The sequence below is a fragment of the Acartia tonsa genome, chromosome 10 (assembly GCF_053477335.1).
Source record: "Acartia tonsa isolate MP-2025a chromosome 10, ASM5347733v1, whole genome shotgun sequence".
Taxonomy (NCBI): Eukaryota; Metazoa; Arthropoda; class Copepoda; order Calanoida; family Acartiidae; genus Acartia; species Acartia tonsa.
In genome coordinates, this window is record NC_137269.1 from 7332481 (window position 1) to 7350077 (window position 17597).

General features: G+C 33.3%; 1 protein-coding gene across 1 annotated transcript in view; it reads left to right on the plus strand.

Annotated features, from left to right (window-relative positions):
• Positions 1 to 17597, plus strand: part of Tl (toll like receptor) — a 77247-nt gene that overhangs the window by 46252 nt on the left and 13398 nt on the right. The window contains exons 16-23 of the mRNA XM_080174930.1: positions 4443 to 4547; positions 5462 to 5524; positions 6858 to 7019; positions 8107 to 8189; positions 13068 to 13148; positions 14138 to 14213; positions 15355 to 15447; positions 16588 to 16688. Coding sequence (XP_080031056.1) covers positions 4443 to 4547; positions 5462 to 5524; positions 6858 to 7019; positions 8107 to 8189; positions 13068 to 13148; positions 14138 to 14213; positions 15355 to 15447; positions 16588 to 16688 — 764 coding nt within the window. The remainder of the gene's footprint in view (positions 1 to 4442; positions 4548 to 5461; positions 5525 to 6857; positions 7020 to 8106; positions 8190 to 13067; positions 13149 to 14137; positions 14214 to 15354; positions 15448 to 16587; positions 16689 to 17597) is intronic.

Sequence of the window (17597 nt, forward strand, 5' to 3'; positions counted from 1 at the left end):
CACTTTCATAGTGTAGCTTCTTACAGGACATGGGTAGGTTTATTGCTATTCTAGGGAAGGGTACCACCGTCCTCCTAAGATAAACCGTTCCTTGAAAAAATAACCCTTTAAAAAATCGAATGAAAAATGGGGGAGGAGTAATTTGTTTTTTACTTTTTCATTTTAAAAATAATATAAAAATGGAAGGGTTAAATCCAAACCACATCCACCTCAAGTACCCCTGGAGACCTCTAGGAGCGTAGCCGATAGTTTAAAATAAAACACCAACAGGCAACAATAAATCAAAATTCTTACAAATCTAAGCATACATAGTCTATGGTCTTTGTGTGTGTTCCGACCCATGCCGTAAACGCCCAACTAGCCACCTAGCCAAACAGTTTTTTTTTACTTATTTCTTTATTATAAAAAGCTATCTTTTAAAAAAATATATTTTTTTACTATGCTATTATAGTAATTGTATGGTTCTTTTACAATTTATCTTCGTATGAGACCAATAAAGGTTTAAAGCTATTTGGGGGAAGAGTACTACCACATTCTTAAGAGAAATCGCCCTAGAAAAATGAAATAAAAATTAGGGTGGGGAGACTTTCCCCTCTTTCCATTAATATGTCTATAGCATAGCAGTTAGTTGATCATTAAATTTAAAAGCATTTTTAGTTTTCACATTTATTAACAAAAAGCTGGCTATTTTAAATGGATGAAAAAATTCAGAGTTATAAAACCTCAAAATTAATATCATTGTTCTGAAATCCTATCAATTCAATAACCAAACAGAAAGGTTTTCCTGTCTGAAGCTTAAGATCCCAGGAATGGGTGGTCTAAATAGCAAGAATATGCTACATTTTGCAACATTTAGCAATGTTTAGGACAGAAAAGCTGCATTTTGAAAGATTTAGCTATGTAAAGGACATAAATGCTATGTTTTGCAAGAATTTGCTATGTGAAGGACAAAAAAGCTAAGTTTTCCAATAATTTGCTATGTTTTGCAAGAATTTGCTATGTTTTGCAAGAATTTGCTATGTTTTGCAAGAATTTGCTATGTTTTGCAAGAATTTGCTATGTTTTGCAAGAATTTGCTATGTTTTGCAAGAATTTGCTATGTTTTGCAAGAATTTGCTATGTTTTGCAAGAATTTGCTATGAGAAGGACAGAAAAGCTAAGTTTACCAAGAATTTGCTATGTTTTGCAAGAATTTGCTATGTTTTGCAAGAATTTGCTATGTTTTGCAAGAATTTGCTATGTTTTGCAAGAATTTGCTATGTTTTGCAAGAATTTGCTATGTTTTGCAAGAATTTGCTATGTTTTGCAAGAATTTGCTATGTTTTGCAAGAATTTGCTATGTGAAGGACAGAAAAGCTAAGTTTACCAAGAATTTGCTATGTTTTGCAAGAATTTGCTATGTTTTGCAAGAATTTGCTATATTTTGCAAGAATTTGCTATGTTTTGCAAGAATTTGCTATGTTTTGCAAGAATTTGCTATGTTTTGCAAGAATTTGCTATGTTTTGCAAGAATTTGCTATGTTTTGCAAGAATTTGCTATGTGAAGGACAGAATAGCTAAGTTTTCTAAGAATTTGCTATGTTTTGCAAGAATTTGCTATGTTTTGCAAGAATTTGCTATGTTTTGCAAGAATTTGCTATGTTTTGCAAGAATTTGCTATGTTTTGCAAGAATTTGCTATGTTTTGCAAGAATTTGCTATGTTTTGCAAGAATTTGCTATGTTTTGCAAGAATTTGCTATGTGAAGGACAAAAATGCTATGTTTTGTGAGGTTTTGCTATGTGAAGGAAAGAGAAGCTATGTTTTGCAAGATGAAGGACATAAGCAGCCTTCCTAATGTAAGAATTTGTTAGACAAAGGACATAAGTCACCTCCCTTAAGTTAGATTTTGTTAGATGAAGGACATAGGTAGCCTTCCTTAGACCAATTTCCAGTGACTTCTGTCCTAATTAGGAATGACTTTGTTTTCTTTCCATGATCCCTTTATTTTACCGTCTTCCATTTTCACTTACGAATATAGATATACAATCAAATGTTTTATATACTAGCGGATTCGCCCCTAGAGTCCCCCCATTTTCATATTTTTGCTAGGGACGATTTTTACTAGGAGCATGGCGGCGGTATCCTCCCCTCAAATAGCTATAAACCTTCCCAGGACCTATGGGAAGCTATTTTTAAGGAGAACCATATCAGTTGAGTGGTAAGCGAGATCCTTCAGTACAAACAGAGAGGCACACAGACTCAAAGACATCTTATTATTTTTATACAAGGTTGATGTTAATTAAATCTTATTTTTGGTGTAATTTTTTAGACGAACCCCAAACTGTCCCACTTTGACAAAGACGATTCAAGTGACGTCATATACGTTTCGGGAAAGAAAAAGGGAAGGGGGGAAGAAAATCTTTTCAAAAGAGATGGGAGAAAAAGAAGAAATTTTCTTCCCCCTTTCCCTAAACGTATATGACGTCACTGGAATCGTCTTTCTCAAAGTGGGACAGTTTGGGGTTCGTCAATTTTTAAGATTAAGGGAAATACCTTAGCCCTTAAGAGGTGCATCATGCATAATTAGAACAAAGGCAAAGAATCTGTTGTTTACTTGAGGAGGGGAGAGTCGAATTTATTATTTTAGATTTTAAAAATAAAATTAAAAAAAAAAATTGTTGGGAGGGGAATTTTTTTTCTATGGGCGATTTCTCTTGGGAGGATGGTGGTGCCCTCCCCCAAAATATTTATAAACCTTCCCGGGGCATATAAGAAGCTACCCTGTTAAGGAGATCCCGACCGGTTCAGCAGTTAGCGAGATCATTCGGTACAAACAAACAGACAGACAGACATACAGACAGAAAAACACACATCCTGTTACTTTATTATAAGGGTTCTCCCCTGAGATTCAATGAATATAAGTAGACCCTGTTTTTTATATAAGCTTTTAGGTAATATGTTCATTAGAAAAATCCAAAAAATATCATCTTGTTAGGAGAAACTTGAAAAAGAGTTAATTAACATATTCAGAAATTTTTTTTTTAGATTTTTGAATAATAAAACAAGGGCAATATTTTAGATATTAGTAAAGCTTTTCAATCAAATAAGTTAAGACAGGATATTAAAGTTAAAGACTTTTTAAAACGATGGATTAGAACCGGTTCTCAACCACACTGAAAAATTATGTGTAGTATCGTATTATGACCAGTTTTCTACGGATAAAAAATGTACAATCTTAAGATTAAAACCAGTTTTTTTTACCCTTTGCCTTTTGGATCTCGGGGCTAAAAAAATTGGTTATAAACTTTTAATTGTACTTTTTTATATCCGCGGAAAGCTGTTTATAAAAAAATGCGACAAATAACTATTCCGTTGTCAATTCTTTAACGATTTTTAGTCGTTTACCATAAATATCTTGAATTTTGATTAAATTAATTCAAATGACCCTCCTATTTGTTTTAAACCAACTTTGTTATGCAAGAATTGATTAAAATCCCGCTACAAATGTATCAAGAGATTGACACTGACATATAGGACTTGTTGAGTAGATTTGATTCTTTATGTAAACTTGAGTAATAAGTATAAGAGATACTCTGAAATTAGGGGTTGTCCGTAAAACGTCTATCTGTAAAGGTAAATAATAGTTATTTCTCGCATCGTATTATAAACGGCTTTCCGCGGATATAGAAGGTACAATTATGAGATTAAAACTAGTTTTTTTAGCCCCGAGGTGCCGAAGGCACCGGCTAAAAAACTGGTTTTAATCTTATGATTGTACATTTCTATATTCGTAGAAAGCTGGATATAATACGATGATAGACATAGTTTTTTCGTATGGATAAGAACCGGTTCCTATCCACCGGATTCGAATGAATACGAGAAAGAAGAAACATGTTTTTGAAGTTTTTAAATGAAAAATCGACATAAGTTAAATAAGCTATTTAATGGAAATGTCGTATGGAGTGATTTATTAACAATACCTTAAATTAACTTTTCTCATACAATTTGTTTTTGCCGGGCTTCTCTGTCTGTCCGTTTGTCCACTTATCTTTTTTAATACGTGCTTTGCTACTAATGGATATTGTCTTTCTTTTTTAATTAGCAATACTTAATGAATATAATTTATAATACAAAGGAACTTTATGTCTGTCCGTCCGTCTGTATGTTTGTCAGTCCGTCCCTTAAGATCTCGGTAACCACTGAACCGATTGGATTCTACACTTCAGGGAATATACCTGCTGATCCTGTGGTGGTTTTAGGCTATTTTTTTGGGGGTTGGGACACCCACAACCCTCCAAAAACAAACATCCCCCCCATTTTTTTGTCACTTAATTTAAAATGTTGTGGTTGCAGCACCAGAGATACTTAATTTTTTTAAAATCACTTCTTTGGGCAAAGCCCCTAGAGGCTAGGGGCGAAGCCGATAGTAAGAAAAAAAGTATGAAAAATATTAAAAAAAAACAGATTGAAAGAGTTGACTTTTCGTCTAAACCAGTGGACAATCTGCTCGATAGTAATCTGAATGGTGGTCTGGATGGGGAGGGAAAACAGAGTTCTCCTTCATTGGTAAGCTTTTATCTATAATAAAAAGTAGAATCATGTCTGTCTGTCTGTCTGTCTGTCCGTCCGTCCGTCTGTCCCTTAAGGTCTCGGTAACCACCGAACCGATCGGATTCTACTCTTCAGGGAATATACCTACTGGTCCTGTGGTGGTCTTAGGCTATATTTTTGGGGGGTGGGACACCCCCAAAAAAAAACAGTCAATTGAAAATCAGTAGTTGCAGCACCAGAGATACTTATCTTTTTTTAATTACCTCTTGAGGCAAAGCCCCTATAGGCTAGGGGTGAAGCCGCTAGCAATGGATATATTATTACTTGGATCTTACATCAGATTTTCATGTTCTATAATAATATGAACCTGAAGCGGGCTAAAATAACGATCTCCCCAATCCCCCTTCTTTACCCCATTCCCTCCCCTCTCACTGGATAAACGGCCCGACCAATAAAAGCGAGGGGAAATTGCAACATAAATTGACGACAAAATTTCTCCTGTCATAACATCCACGTATCCACACCCATTGTTTTTATTTTGGTAAAATATGAAAATAACATTCCTAAATCCTCCCCTACTGTAGATTAAAATTGTTGAAACCAACCAATAATATTTAATAAAAGTACCCAAAGTTTTTTAAGATAACAAATAAAAAGATGTGTGTATATTTGGATACCAGAGTAGTAAACAGTTCAATGTCCCCTCCTTCCTTGATATTAAACATCCCAAAAAATCATGTATAGCATCGTATTACAGACACTTTTCTACGATTATTAAAAAATAAATCATGAAACCAATAATAGTTTTATGAGCTTAGGTTTTGGCCCCTCGGGGCTAACAAAATTGGTTTCAATTGTATATTTTTTATTTCAGTATCCACGGACAGATTTCTATAATATGTTGCGATAAATAAATGTTAAAAATTTAGGTGAAATTGCGACTAGATGGAAATCCTATAGTATGTGATTGCTTTATAACGGAACTAAAACAGGTATGTAATTTTTTTAAAAAAAGTATCGTAGCTACTCTACTTTACATTTAGTCCGTCCGTCTTTTTGTAAAAATCTCCCTTTTTTTAATCTTTTAAGAGAAAAATAGGTCATATTTTATCATTTGCAGTTACAACTTAATATATAATATGTATAAAAAGTACTGCTTTGAATATGGTTCACGTCATGCACTTTGAAAGAAGGAATTTGTCTCTATGAGGACACTTGCTGAAGATTTCATTTCTGGTGTTTAAAGTTTGCATATTAGATTTGAAAGCTTTCATTATTTCGAAGCTTTCTGTTAAGCAAATGTTGCATTGTTTGGAATTTTGATTGTAAGGGTTTGCTAGTTTTTCAATTGACCATTCGATTTTATAGTTTGTGTTTTCTGTCTTTGTGTTTTGATGAAATCAGATAGCTTTGTGCAAGCTGTGTCTTTTGGGATTTATTTCAATTTTAAAAAATTGTGTAAAATAAAGAAACAAGGATTACAACATCCGTAAGTAGGATAAAAAGTCGGCCATAAGTTGTAGTGTAGATGCTCACACCAAATTTCAGCGACCTAAAAAAATATGTTAAAATTCAGAGCTTTACCATTAAACTGCCGGTCCATGTAATTTATATAGTAGATTATTATTGTACTAGCGGCTACGCCCCTAGAGGCCTCTAGGGTCACTTGAGGAGGAGAGAGTCGAATTTAATAACCCAATTTCTTATTTTAGATTTTAAAAGAAAAATTAAAAAAAAAAAATTTTTTTTGGGGGGGGGGCGAAATTTTTTATTTTTTTTTGGGAGGGGTGCCCCCCCCCTCATTTTTAACTTTAGTAAAAAAAATTAAAAATTTTTTTTTTTTTCGGGGGGGGGATTTTTCATTTTTTTGGGGGGGTTGGGGGTGTCCCACCCCCCAAGAAAATAGTTATAAACCTTCACGGGACCTATGAGAAGCTACCCTGTTAAGGAGAACCCGATCGGTTCAGCGGTTAGCGAGATCCTTCGGTACAGACACACAGACACACAAACACACAAACACACAGACAAACAGACATCCTGTTACTTTAGTATAAGGATATTGCACAGAAAAATTTGAATATTTTTAAAAATTTCTGTTTAATATGTACACTACCTGCTACGCTTCTAGGCCTCTAGGGGCACAAAGAGGGTGGGGGGATTGGCCAATAACCTTACATATTATTTTTTTTTGAGATTGGGGGAGAACCTTTCATGTAAAATAGAATTATACCAGAACAGTGGTTACCAAAATCTGTTTTTACAAACCGACAGACATCCTGTCACTTTTACATCAAATTTGATTTTAAATTCTTATTTTATTTTCAGTTATTGGAGGGAACTCTGAACAATGTTTGGTCAAAAAGATTCCAAGTATTACAGCCTCAGCCAGGAGGTCGTTACAATCGAGACGGGGAAATCAGAGCCACAGATCAAGTAAAATGTTCTGAGAACTCGCCGCCACATCTGAGCAATGTCAGCCTTGTAGAGGTATGTTTAGCCTAGTAATAGCTAAAAACCTGCCTTGTTTGAACTCATGAACGGACATACCCACGTTTCAGTTTAGCTACTCTGTTAAGTAGTCGGACAAAGTGTTTTAAAAATCAGCCATAAGACGTCATAAAAATGAGGGAATATCGTTTTTTTTTCAGGTTTTTTCTTACCCTTTTCTCCTCTTATCTCCCTTATTTTTTATGACGTCACATGGCTGATTTTTAAGACACTACTGTCCCACTACTTAACAGATTAGGTACGCTGTAACGTGGGTATGTCCATATTGTCATTTTATGTGTTCACACAAGGCAGGTTTTTAGCTATTATTAGGCTAGTGGTGAGTTCATACCATTATTATGGTTATTTAGGTTATATTCTTTAAAAAAAAATGAAAATAGCATTACTAGGTAATATCCTAACGCAATATTTTTGAGTTTTTATATTATTAGATAGATGGATACATAAGTAGATTATTATATCTAATTTTTAATTTATCAAGGCTAAAATTTTCTACTTTATTGAATTCATGTCAATTGGAACTAGGGTTGGGCCGGATACTTTTTTTTGCCGGATATCTGGCCGAATATCTTGCCAACACTGGATATCCGGCAACTTACCAGATATCCGGCATTATAGCTGGATATCCGGAATTAGAAATCAGCCGGATATTGAGTTTTCTAGTTTTCTCACTTTAAAACTTTTGCAACTTTTATTTTATCATTATCGTGATTGGTTGGTGTAAACTTGCAGTGTTCTAACGTTTCAACCAATTATCTTTTTTCTACAAAATCTAATTTTGTTTATCATCATATGATTTTCTATTTTTAAATAATAAAAAAAATGGGTTTAGTAACTTTCGTGACAACGCCTAATAAGGGGCATATCTTTGTATTTTCGCAGTAGATTTTCTCCCATTTCTAGCCCCTGTTGGGTGCTTTAACCCTGCGGGGCAATCACCTAACCTATCAAAAGCTACTGTGAAAACACGACGAAACGCCCTTTATGAGGCGTTGTAACGAAAAGGACTATACCCAGAAATTTTAGTCCCGTTACTACTTGATACAAATGTCCTTGTTCACTTTAGGTTGAGATGAAGCACTTGTCGTGTGATTTCCCCTCTCCCCAACTGCCCGACCCCTGCCCCAAGAACTGCGCTTGCTCGTGGAACAGGAAAAATAGAGATATTAATTTTTGTAGCGAAGCTATTTTAGGATTATTTAATATTTGTCCGTCCGTCTTTAAGAAACAGATTGGGAAAAACGTTCGAGATAGACAGGTAAAATATTCTTTGGGGGAAAATTCCGTGTTTCAATGAGAATCCAAAATATAATTATCTTGGTCCGTCGGTCTGTCGGTCCTGCTACAAAAGAATAATACATATTTTATGTAAAAAAAGTTTCTTGAATTTTTTTCCTTTGTTCTTGGCTGATTTTTTACACTAGTCTCCAAAGTCTGATAAAAAAAAACGTTTTCCTTTTAGTTGGATTACCAACCTTAGGGACTTTTATTGAATTCTGATTGGTTGGTTCATTTAATTTAATGTTTAAACCACTAATTTTAAACTACAGGCGGGGTAATTTTGTATCATCATTATTTGGGATGTACACGATTGTGTATGCATTCTCAATTATGATCATAAAAGAATGGTTTTATTTTTTTTGTGCTGAACAATACATTGGAATGTTCTTGAAATGAATATTGTTAGAAAAAATTTAAAATTTGATTTTTAGGTATATCATTGGGGATGTACATTAAATTATCGGTCATTTTCTTATCCCTTTAGACAAATAATTTTTTTCCTTATAATGTTAATTATAAGAATTTGCTAGATTTACCTACTTTTTTTTATTTTTTTTTTATCAATATACAAATTTATTATTAACAAATATTAAAATATTGAAAGCTATAAATATTTGATTTATTTTTTAAATACATATAAAACTACTAGGACTCATGCGAATTGGAAATTACAAAACTAAATTTGTGAATAACATGGGGTAATTTCACAATTTTTTTTCTATGAGAAACTCCCATCCTTCGTAAAAAAATGGCGGTTTTTTGTCGACATGTATATTATATGGTATATATCCATATCCTTATAATAAAGTAACAGGATGTTTGTTTATGTGTCTGCTTGTCTGTACCGAAGGATCTCGCTAACCGCTGAACCGATCGGGTTCTCCTTAACAGGATAGCTTCTCAAAGGTCATGGGAATGTTTATAACTATTTTGGGGGAGGGTACCACCAAACTCCTAAGAGAAATCGCTCTAGAAAAAAATTACTCCTCCCCACATGAAAAAAATTTAACTAAATTAAAAATAAAATAAAATAAAAAAAGTCAACTTTAAAAAAAAAGTTTTGGGATTCAACTCCCCCCTCTTCAAGTGCACCTTGAGGTCTCTAGGGGCGTAGCCGCTTATTATATATAAAATAAAAGAATCTCTCTGTATTTTAAATTTTAAAATTTGGGGGGTTTGCCTTACCCCCTACCTTAAGGGCCCCTAGAGGCCTTTAGGATGTATTATCCGCTAGTTATTGAAATAGTGTGGTCTTGCATGCCATTTTATTAATCATCGATATGTCGTTGATCAACTAATTCTACAACACCTATACTCAAAAAATTATATAAATAGTTGGATATAATAACAGTACAAATAACTGGGTTTAGGTGATTATTTACTTTTTAGTTTAGGTTAGGTTAGAAAGGCCCTGCAGGGTTAATAATCTTGCTTCTGAAGTATTTTAAAAAGTATACGTCTATTATTTTTAACTATAACATTATGATAGCAATATCTCATAGAATTTTAAAAAAACCAGACGTGGGTTGGAAGTTGGAAGTGGGGGGGGGGGGCTTTGTGGCCCCCATTGGAAAAAATAGGAATCTACTCCAAAAAAATGTGTCAAGATCAATTTATAGGATAAGTTATGTTGCACAATATAAATTACTTTTTTTAAGGAGTGTTTTTAAGGTGTGTATTTAATTTTACGATAGGGAAAGAGGAAAAAGGGGATTTTTCTTTTAAACTTGATTTATTTGACGTACTCAGAAATTTTATCAATAATATATAAAATATCGGATCTACTGCAGTTCACGGTAAAATATTGCTGGTAAAGAAAGAAACAATGAGCAACTAGCCGAATAAAATTTTTTAGAATAAAGGCCCTTGAAATAAGTTGTTTTAATTTTATTTCGATCCCTTTCCCCTGAAAATTGCAAATATTATTTTCCTTTTTGTAGTTACCATGGTAAACCGTTGCTATCAGGGAAATGGAAAATGATTCTGACAAACAATTCTAAGTGAAAATTTTCAACTGCCCCCTTCCCTTTTTCCCCCCTTCTTATCCACTATAAATTCAGTTAAACCAAAAACAAGTTTTACTTTAACTTTACTCCAACAAAATATTTAATTTTCGGCAATTTCAAATGGAATTAATTGGCTGAATAGCAGCCCCTGGTTGCTATCTGTAATACAAAGTAGCTTGATATCTATCCGTCCGTCCGTCTGTCTGTCTGTCTGTCCTTTAAGATCTCGGTAACCACTGAACCGATCGGATTCTACTCTTCAGGGTATATACATATTGGTCCTGTGGTGGTTTTGCGCTATTTTCTCGGGGGGTTGGACACCCCCAACCCACCCACCCCAAAAAATGAAATTTCCCCCCCTGAAAAAAAAATATTTTTTTATTTTTTTAAAAACTACCTCATGGGGCAAAGCCCCTAGAGGCTAGGAGCGAAGCTGCTAGTAGGTTAACCCATTAGTGCCGAGCGCCACTTTAATGGACCGATCGAGCTGAAAATTTCAGGGAAGCTTTGTAATGGTAAAAACGGAATTCCAATTTTTTAGTTTTGCTCTAGTGGCGTGCACAGGAAAGTTGCAGGAAAACCCGGTTCGGCGCAAGTAAAGAAACCATTCGGCATTGGTAACCGTTTTTGGCGTTTTTTGGTGCTTTCCCCGGCCCCGGCATTAAAGCCCGTTTTCGACCTAAATACCCGGTTATTTGGCCCAAAAAATTAAAAATGTAATTTTTGAACGTCCAAAGTGAGTTGTAGAGTAGCTAATACTACGATACGATCCGCAATTGAAAACTACATAACCTCATGTAATTGATAGAGCTACAAGTAAGATACAAAATGATTTATATCACATTTAGTGTTTTGGCTATAGGTGCCACCCTTTTCAGTTAAAAAAGCCCGTTTCCTAGAAGTTTTAAAATTTTGATATTATATGTGGACGGGTATCTTTACTCGCGCCAAGCAGGGCGATAAAACTAGCGGGTATCTTTACTTGCGCCGAGCCGTACCTATATAGCACGTAAAAAAACGATACAAAAATCATATAAAAAATATTAATTTGAATAAAACGAATTCACAAATGAATGTAGTTGCCAATAAACTTTAAATTTCAACAAAAAAATCAATAACTTTACTTTATAAACAAAAAAGTTAAATCACCTCATTTTTCTTGGTTTTCAAATTTTGTTGAGCTATACCGGCAAACGGAAGTAAGCAAAACGGCCTGCTCCAGGGGGAAATGAAAACCAGGGTAGTAGAGGGGGGATTCATACTGAGAATGATGCAATCCTGAAACTGAGAACCGGTTTTTTTTCGGGATTTTTGGAACCGGGCGATAAAAGCCGGTTCGTCACTAATGGGTTAAAAAAGAAAGAATACAATACTGATATACAATTTGGAGTTTACACTACTTCGGCCTAGCCCTTTGTTCAGTTAAAAAACTTCATTGATCCTTTAATTTTGTTAACATATAATTAAAAAGGGGGAAAAGGGTTGTGGATCAATAATTTCTGTTTATTCATTCCTTTGCACATAAGAATAGTTAATTATCGCATCTTGTATTATAAACAGCTTTCCGTGGATATAAAAATGTACAATTATACATAGAATTAAAAGCCAGTTTTCTTTGCCCGGTCTAACGAACCTGGTATTATTTTCATGATTTTTATTCTAGTATTCGTGGAAAATTGTCTGAAATACTGTGCTATACATGATTTTCCACTATGAATAAAAAACGGTTCCAAGCCATACTGGAAAAAATTTAACTTAAACTGTTCCTCAATTATTTGTGTACTGAAATTAACTAACCCCTGCGGATGGCTCCAACCCTGCGGTATCCTAACCCAATACCCAAAATAACCCAACCTGATCTAAAGTAGTAAGCAAACAAACCCTCCCCCGCCACATCTTATTTTGAATTTAATTTTTAAAAAAGGGGTGTGGTGGTTCTGAAATTTCGAGAGAAAGATTTAATTTTGAATTTAATTTGATGTTTGTTTGACATAAGCAAAGCAATTAATAAGCTGAAGTAAAAAGTGACAATATAGCTACTTTATAATTAGGGTTTGCCACCCAACGTACATCTGAACGTACGACCGCCAGACTGAAGACCATTCATAGATCATTAAGAATTAAAGTTTGAGTAGCTCAGACTCTTAAAAATGCAGATTCTCCAGCTTATTCCCTATTCCTTTTCAATACGATACTAAAATCCAAGTTTGTATATAAAAGCGGGGCTTTCCTAGTATTAAATATACTGACTCCTATAACCACAAGGTACAATGTTATGAGCGAAGCATCTCTATAACCAAGTCCTAAAAAGTAATTATGTCTTTAAACAGTATCCTGTATTTAAGAAGTTTTATTTACAATTTTGTTCAGACTTATACTAAATATTCTGCTTATTCAGTTATGGGACTCTACAATTTTAATGTTCCTTTGCCCTATTGTTTGGGACGTTGTCATCCTTGTGAATCAAAGTTCTTTAATAGTTATTTCTTTCATCGTATTATAAACCACTTTCCGCGGATATAGAATGCACCTCGGGGCTAAAAAAACTGGTTTTAATCTTATGATTGTACATTTTTATATTCGTAGAAAGCGGTTTATAATACGGTGCTAGACATAGTTTTTTCGTATTCATGAGAACCGGTTCCTATCCACCGGATTCGAATGAATACGAGAAAACTTGTTATTGCTGCGCACTTTTGTACGCTATTGTTGATGGTTTTTAATCTCTATTCGTGGATGGCAGGCATGAAAAGTTGATCAATGTAAACTGTGAGATGAGAAACTTCGTTAACATTCCAGAATGTTTGCCGAGCCTAAGCAGGTATATTTAGATTTTTAAAATTAAGATACTCAATAATAATATAGATTCTTTTAAGGCGTAAATTATATAAAAAAAATCTTAAATATTTTATTTATTATATGGAAAGTTATTACCTAAGAAAATAGTTTCATAAATGTAAATTGAATAAGAATAATTTATTTACGTGAATTATTCATATTTTATTTAGGTTCAGTTAAACAATTGTCAGTTGAGCGAAGCTGCTCTATAACTTGTCTTTCTGTATGTTATGTCTGGCAGCTTTTCGAGTTACGAGTTTTTTTGACTGCATCTTTTTTATTTGTCGAAAATTTAGTAAATCGAATTGAATCTACTTTTTATTACAATTTAGGATTTAAAATGAAGAATTACAAAGAGTCTTTAAAAAATCAGCCATGGGACGTCATAAAAATGTTAGATTATCCATCTCTTTTTTTAGGTGTTTTCTTTCCCACTTTTGCTCTTACCATTCATTTTTGTGACGTCACATTTTTTAGATTTTTTTAGACACTTTGTAAATCTTCTTAAAGATCAATTTATATGCTAATCTTAAAGATTATCATTAAAACATTAATATGCTTCTCATCTTACGGACGAATTAATTCTTGTTAATTGCGAAGGAATGTATTAAATATTTGATGAAGACGTATTTCTCGTACAGCATGGCCCAAAAAAATCTTTACTCTAAATTGAAGCGACTTCTAAACTGTGGCTTTTGGGAGAGTGATTGGGTGGGGTAAAGCTGTTTAAACCCTCCCTAGACAATTAAAATACTGCTAAAAATAATAAAAATGGAAAAGATTCAATATTTCATTACTTAAACTGACTGTATTCAGAGTGTTACAAGTAAAACTTAGAAAATTTTTCAAAAGAAGCTCTTAACTTAAGTGTATGGCTAAAAAAAAGATTATTACATTCAATTTAATACTTTTTTTAGATTCATACTGTAGTTGAATAATTTTATTAATATTATAAAATTATTTAAATTTCAGTCAACGAGATGTGAAGTTTTTGTCTGTTGATTTGTCTGGCAACAAGATAGTCAACATTACTGATGCAACTAAACAGGTAAAAGGACGTGTCCTAACTTTTGTGATTTTAAAAAAAAAATAGCTAGTCGGTGTTTTTAGTAAATAGTAGATGTAAAATGATCCATAGAATTTAGATATGCAATCGTTTTTTTAAAGTAATTTAAGTTTTAAAAAAATAAGTTGGTTTTAAGATACTAAAACGCAAGAAAAAAAAGAAGAAAATTGCCATAATGAACAAAAATAGTAAGATCTTTAGTTTGACACCTTACTTTTTAAATTCTGTCGGGTAATTATTAAGAAAATCTATTTTGTTGAACCCCGGTGAAGCAAAACTTTGAAATTTGGGAGAGCGTCACGAATGGGTTGAAGAAAATTCAAAAAAGTTAGGACACGTTCTTTATGCCTTTTAAATGGAAAGGGAGTACGTAATTGTTTTATATATTAGCTATTTTTCAAAGCAAAGCTTCTCTGAAATTAGAATCGGTCCGTCCGTCCTTAACTGTTAGCCCTTTATGTTAATTTAGAATTGTCCTGTCGATTTCAAACTTTGCATATTGATTCAAAAACAGTTAGGTGTAATTTAGAAAGCATACCAACTGTATAATCGTTAACAGGAAGTCCATACGTCCATTTCAACCATAATGATTTTTTACTTTTTTGACAAAACAATTTTTATTTTATGTAACTACCCAATTCATGTGATTTTTAAAATACTGATTCCTAGGACAACAAAGCACCATGTTATAAGCAAAGCTTCTCTTTAATCAAGTCTTAAAAATTTCCCTTCAAGTGTCAGTAGAGGCCTCTAGGGGCGTTTATAAGAAAGAACAATGTACACAGTATTTCTTTGTAATAATAAAAGAGGTAGATGCACGAAATTCATTTAAACATTTATAGGGCTCACTCACATTTGAAAGAATTTCATTTTTCTACCATGTAGTTTTAAAAATATGAAGACTTTATATTAAATATGAATATCACATTCTTGTGATATTCGCAATGCATATAGCTGGCTTATTTGAACTAAAACAGCAGGGCGACTAATACAGTGATGTCTCATTGTCTGTTATTTATTTCAATACAAAATTATTTATGTTTGATGGTATAATTATAACTTATACTTGAAATCATTTTTCTAAAATGCACTTCATGCAACTATAACTATAACTTTATCCTAGGATATAATGGCTCAAGTGTATAACAGCAGCAGATGTGGATACTTAACTGGAAGATACGACAACATCAAATATCTAAATCTTTCAAATAATCAGGTCAGTGCTTTAAGATCTCGGAAACTGTTATATTAAATTATTTATTGTTTGTCTTATTTTGCTGCCAACAGATTTAAAATCTACCTAACCTTTAACAAATCTAAATTGTATTGATCTAATGTATTGCAGCATACAACAACTAGCTATTTCATTGACATTCAAATATCTATAATACAAAGTAGAACGATGTCTGTGTGTCTGTCTGTTTGTTTGTTTGTAGCGAAGGATCTCGCTAACCGCTGAACCGATCGGGTTCTCCTTTACAGGGTAGCGTCTCATAGGTGGGACACCCCCAACCCCCCAAAAAATTAAAAATACCCCCCCTAAAAAAAAATTTTCTTAAAACTAAAATTAAAATAGTGGGATTGACTACTCCCCCCCCCCAAAAAAAAAAATCTCCCCTCCCAAAATTTTTTTAAAAAAATTTTCTTTTAAATCTAAAATACGAAAAATTGGTTTGATTAAACCTCTTGGTGCAAAGCCCCTAGAGGCTAGGGACGAAGCCGTTAGTTATTTAGAAAGTAATTGTCTTGTGACTATTTCTGTCACTTAACCGAAATGTTTCTCCTTTACAGTGAATCTTCTTATTTGTCTAGTTTGGTTTTAAAACTATTTTGGAGAAGGGTTTCTCCTTCCTCCTAAATTAAAATCGCCCCTTGAAAAATACACCTTCCACAATTTTTGTTTATCTTTTTTCATTTCAAAATAAAATTTAAAGTGAAGGGTCGACCTACACCTTCTCTTTCCTTCCTCAAGTGCCCCTTGAGGCCTTTAGGGTCGTATCCGCTGATATAAGGATAAATTTGCACAAATGACTGATAAATTATGACCTCTTTGGTAATTAAATTGTTATTTATTGCATCGTGTTATAAACAGCTTTCCGCAGATATAAAAAGGTACAATTATAATATCAAAACCAGTTTTGTTAGTCCCGAGATGCCGAAGGCACTGGTTAAAAAAACTAGTTTGAATATTATGATTTTACATTTTTTATATTTGTAGAAAACTGGATATAATACGATACCATACATGATTTTACAGTATGGCTGAGAAGCTTTTCTTATCCACCGGATATTAATCTGTTTCGAAGCCATAATGAATAAATATTTATTGTGCCAACTGACATTTAATTTATTACAGCTGGAGCACCTGGAGCCCGCAGGACTGCCCGCCAGCCTGGTCAACCTGGATGTTTCTGGAAACCGACTCACTAGTTTCACAAACATTGACATTGAGAAAATGTAGGGTTTTAAATAAAATAAAGAGAGAAGTAGTTTGTTAGGTTCCAGTACAAACGCAGGAGTCCCAAACGTCGGAGTGGACAAACGCAGGAGTGTTAAAATATTAATTTAATTAAGTATTTCTAAGCAGATTAGGTTAGGTTAAGATATTAATGTACAAATAAGCCCCCCGCAGGGGTTAGGCATTTAAAAAATCTATAAGATGGTCTAAAATAGGTTAGGTTAGGTTAAGTGTCCACTCCATCGTTTGCCCACTCCGACGTTTGGGACTTCTGTGTTTGTCATAGAACCTTTGTATTGCGTAAAATCCATGAGTTAGCTTCAGTCAAAAGCTATTATTAAGTCTAACTGTTCTCAATATTGACAAAACGCATAGTATAATTAAATGCATGTTTGATAACAATTAGACTTAATAATCGCTTTCGACTGAATCTAACTCATGGATTTTACTCAATACAAGCACAAACAACTTCTCCCTATATCTTCTTAACAACTATAATTACTCTCTCAATAAAATACAAATCATAATATTAATTTGAAAACGATTAATATCCGCTGGTTTAGAACAAGTTCTTAACCATATTAAAAAGAAACTTGTATTGTTTCAGACAATTTTCCACGAAAATCAACAAAAAATCTTAAAATTAATACCAATTTATTAGACAGGACCTTCGTGGCTAGAATTAATTTTCAAACTATTCTGGCAATGTGAAGAATAAATTAGAAACATCTTCCATATTATAATAAATACAAAAATATTATATGCTATTTTGTCGTTTTGTAGGCAAAATTGTATTTAAAATTCAAATTGGAATACATATGTACATCATGGTTTTAGATAAAAGAACTTGAAGCTCTTTATAGTGCCTATAAAAAAGGGGATAAATTTAAAAACTTCATTATTCCAAT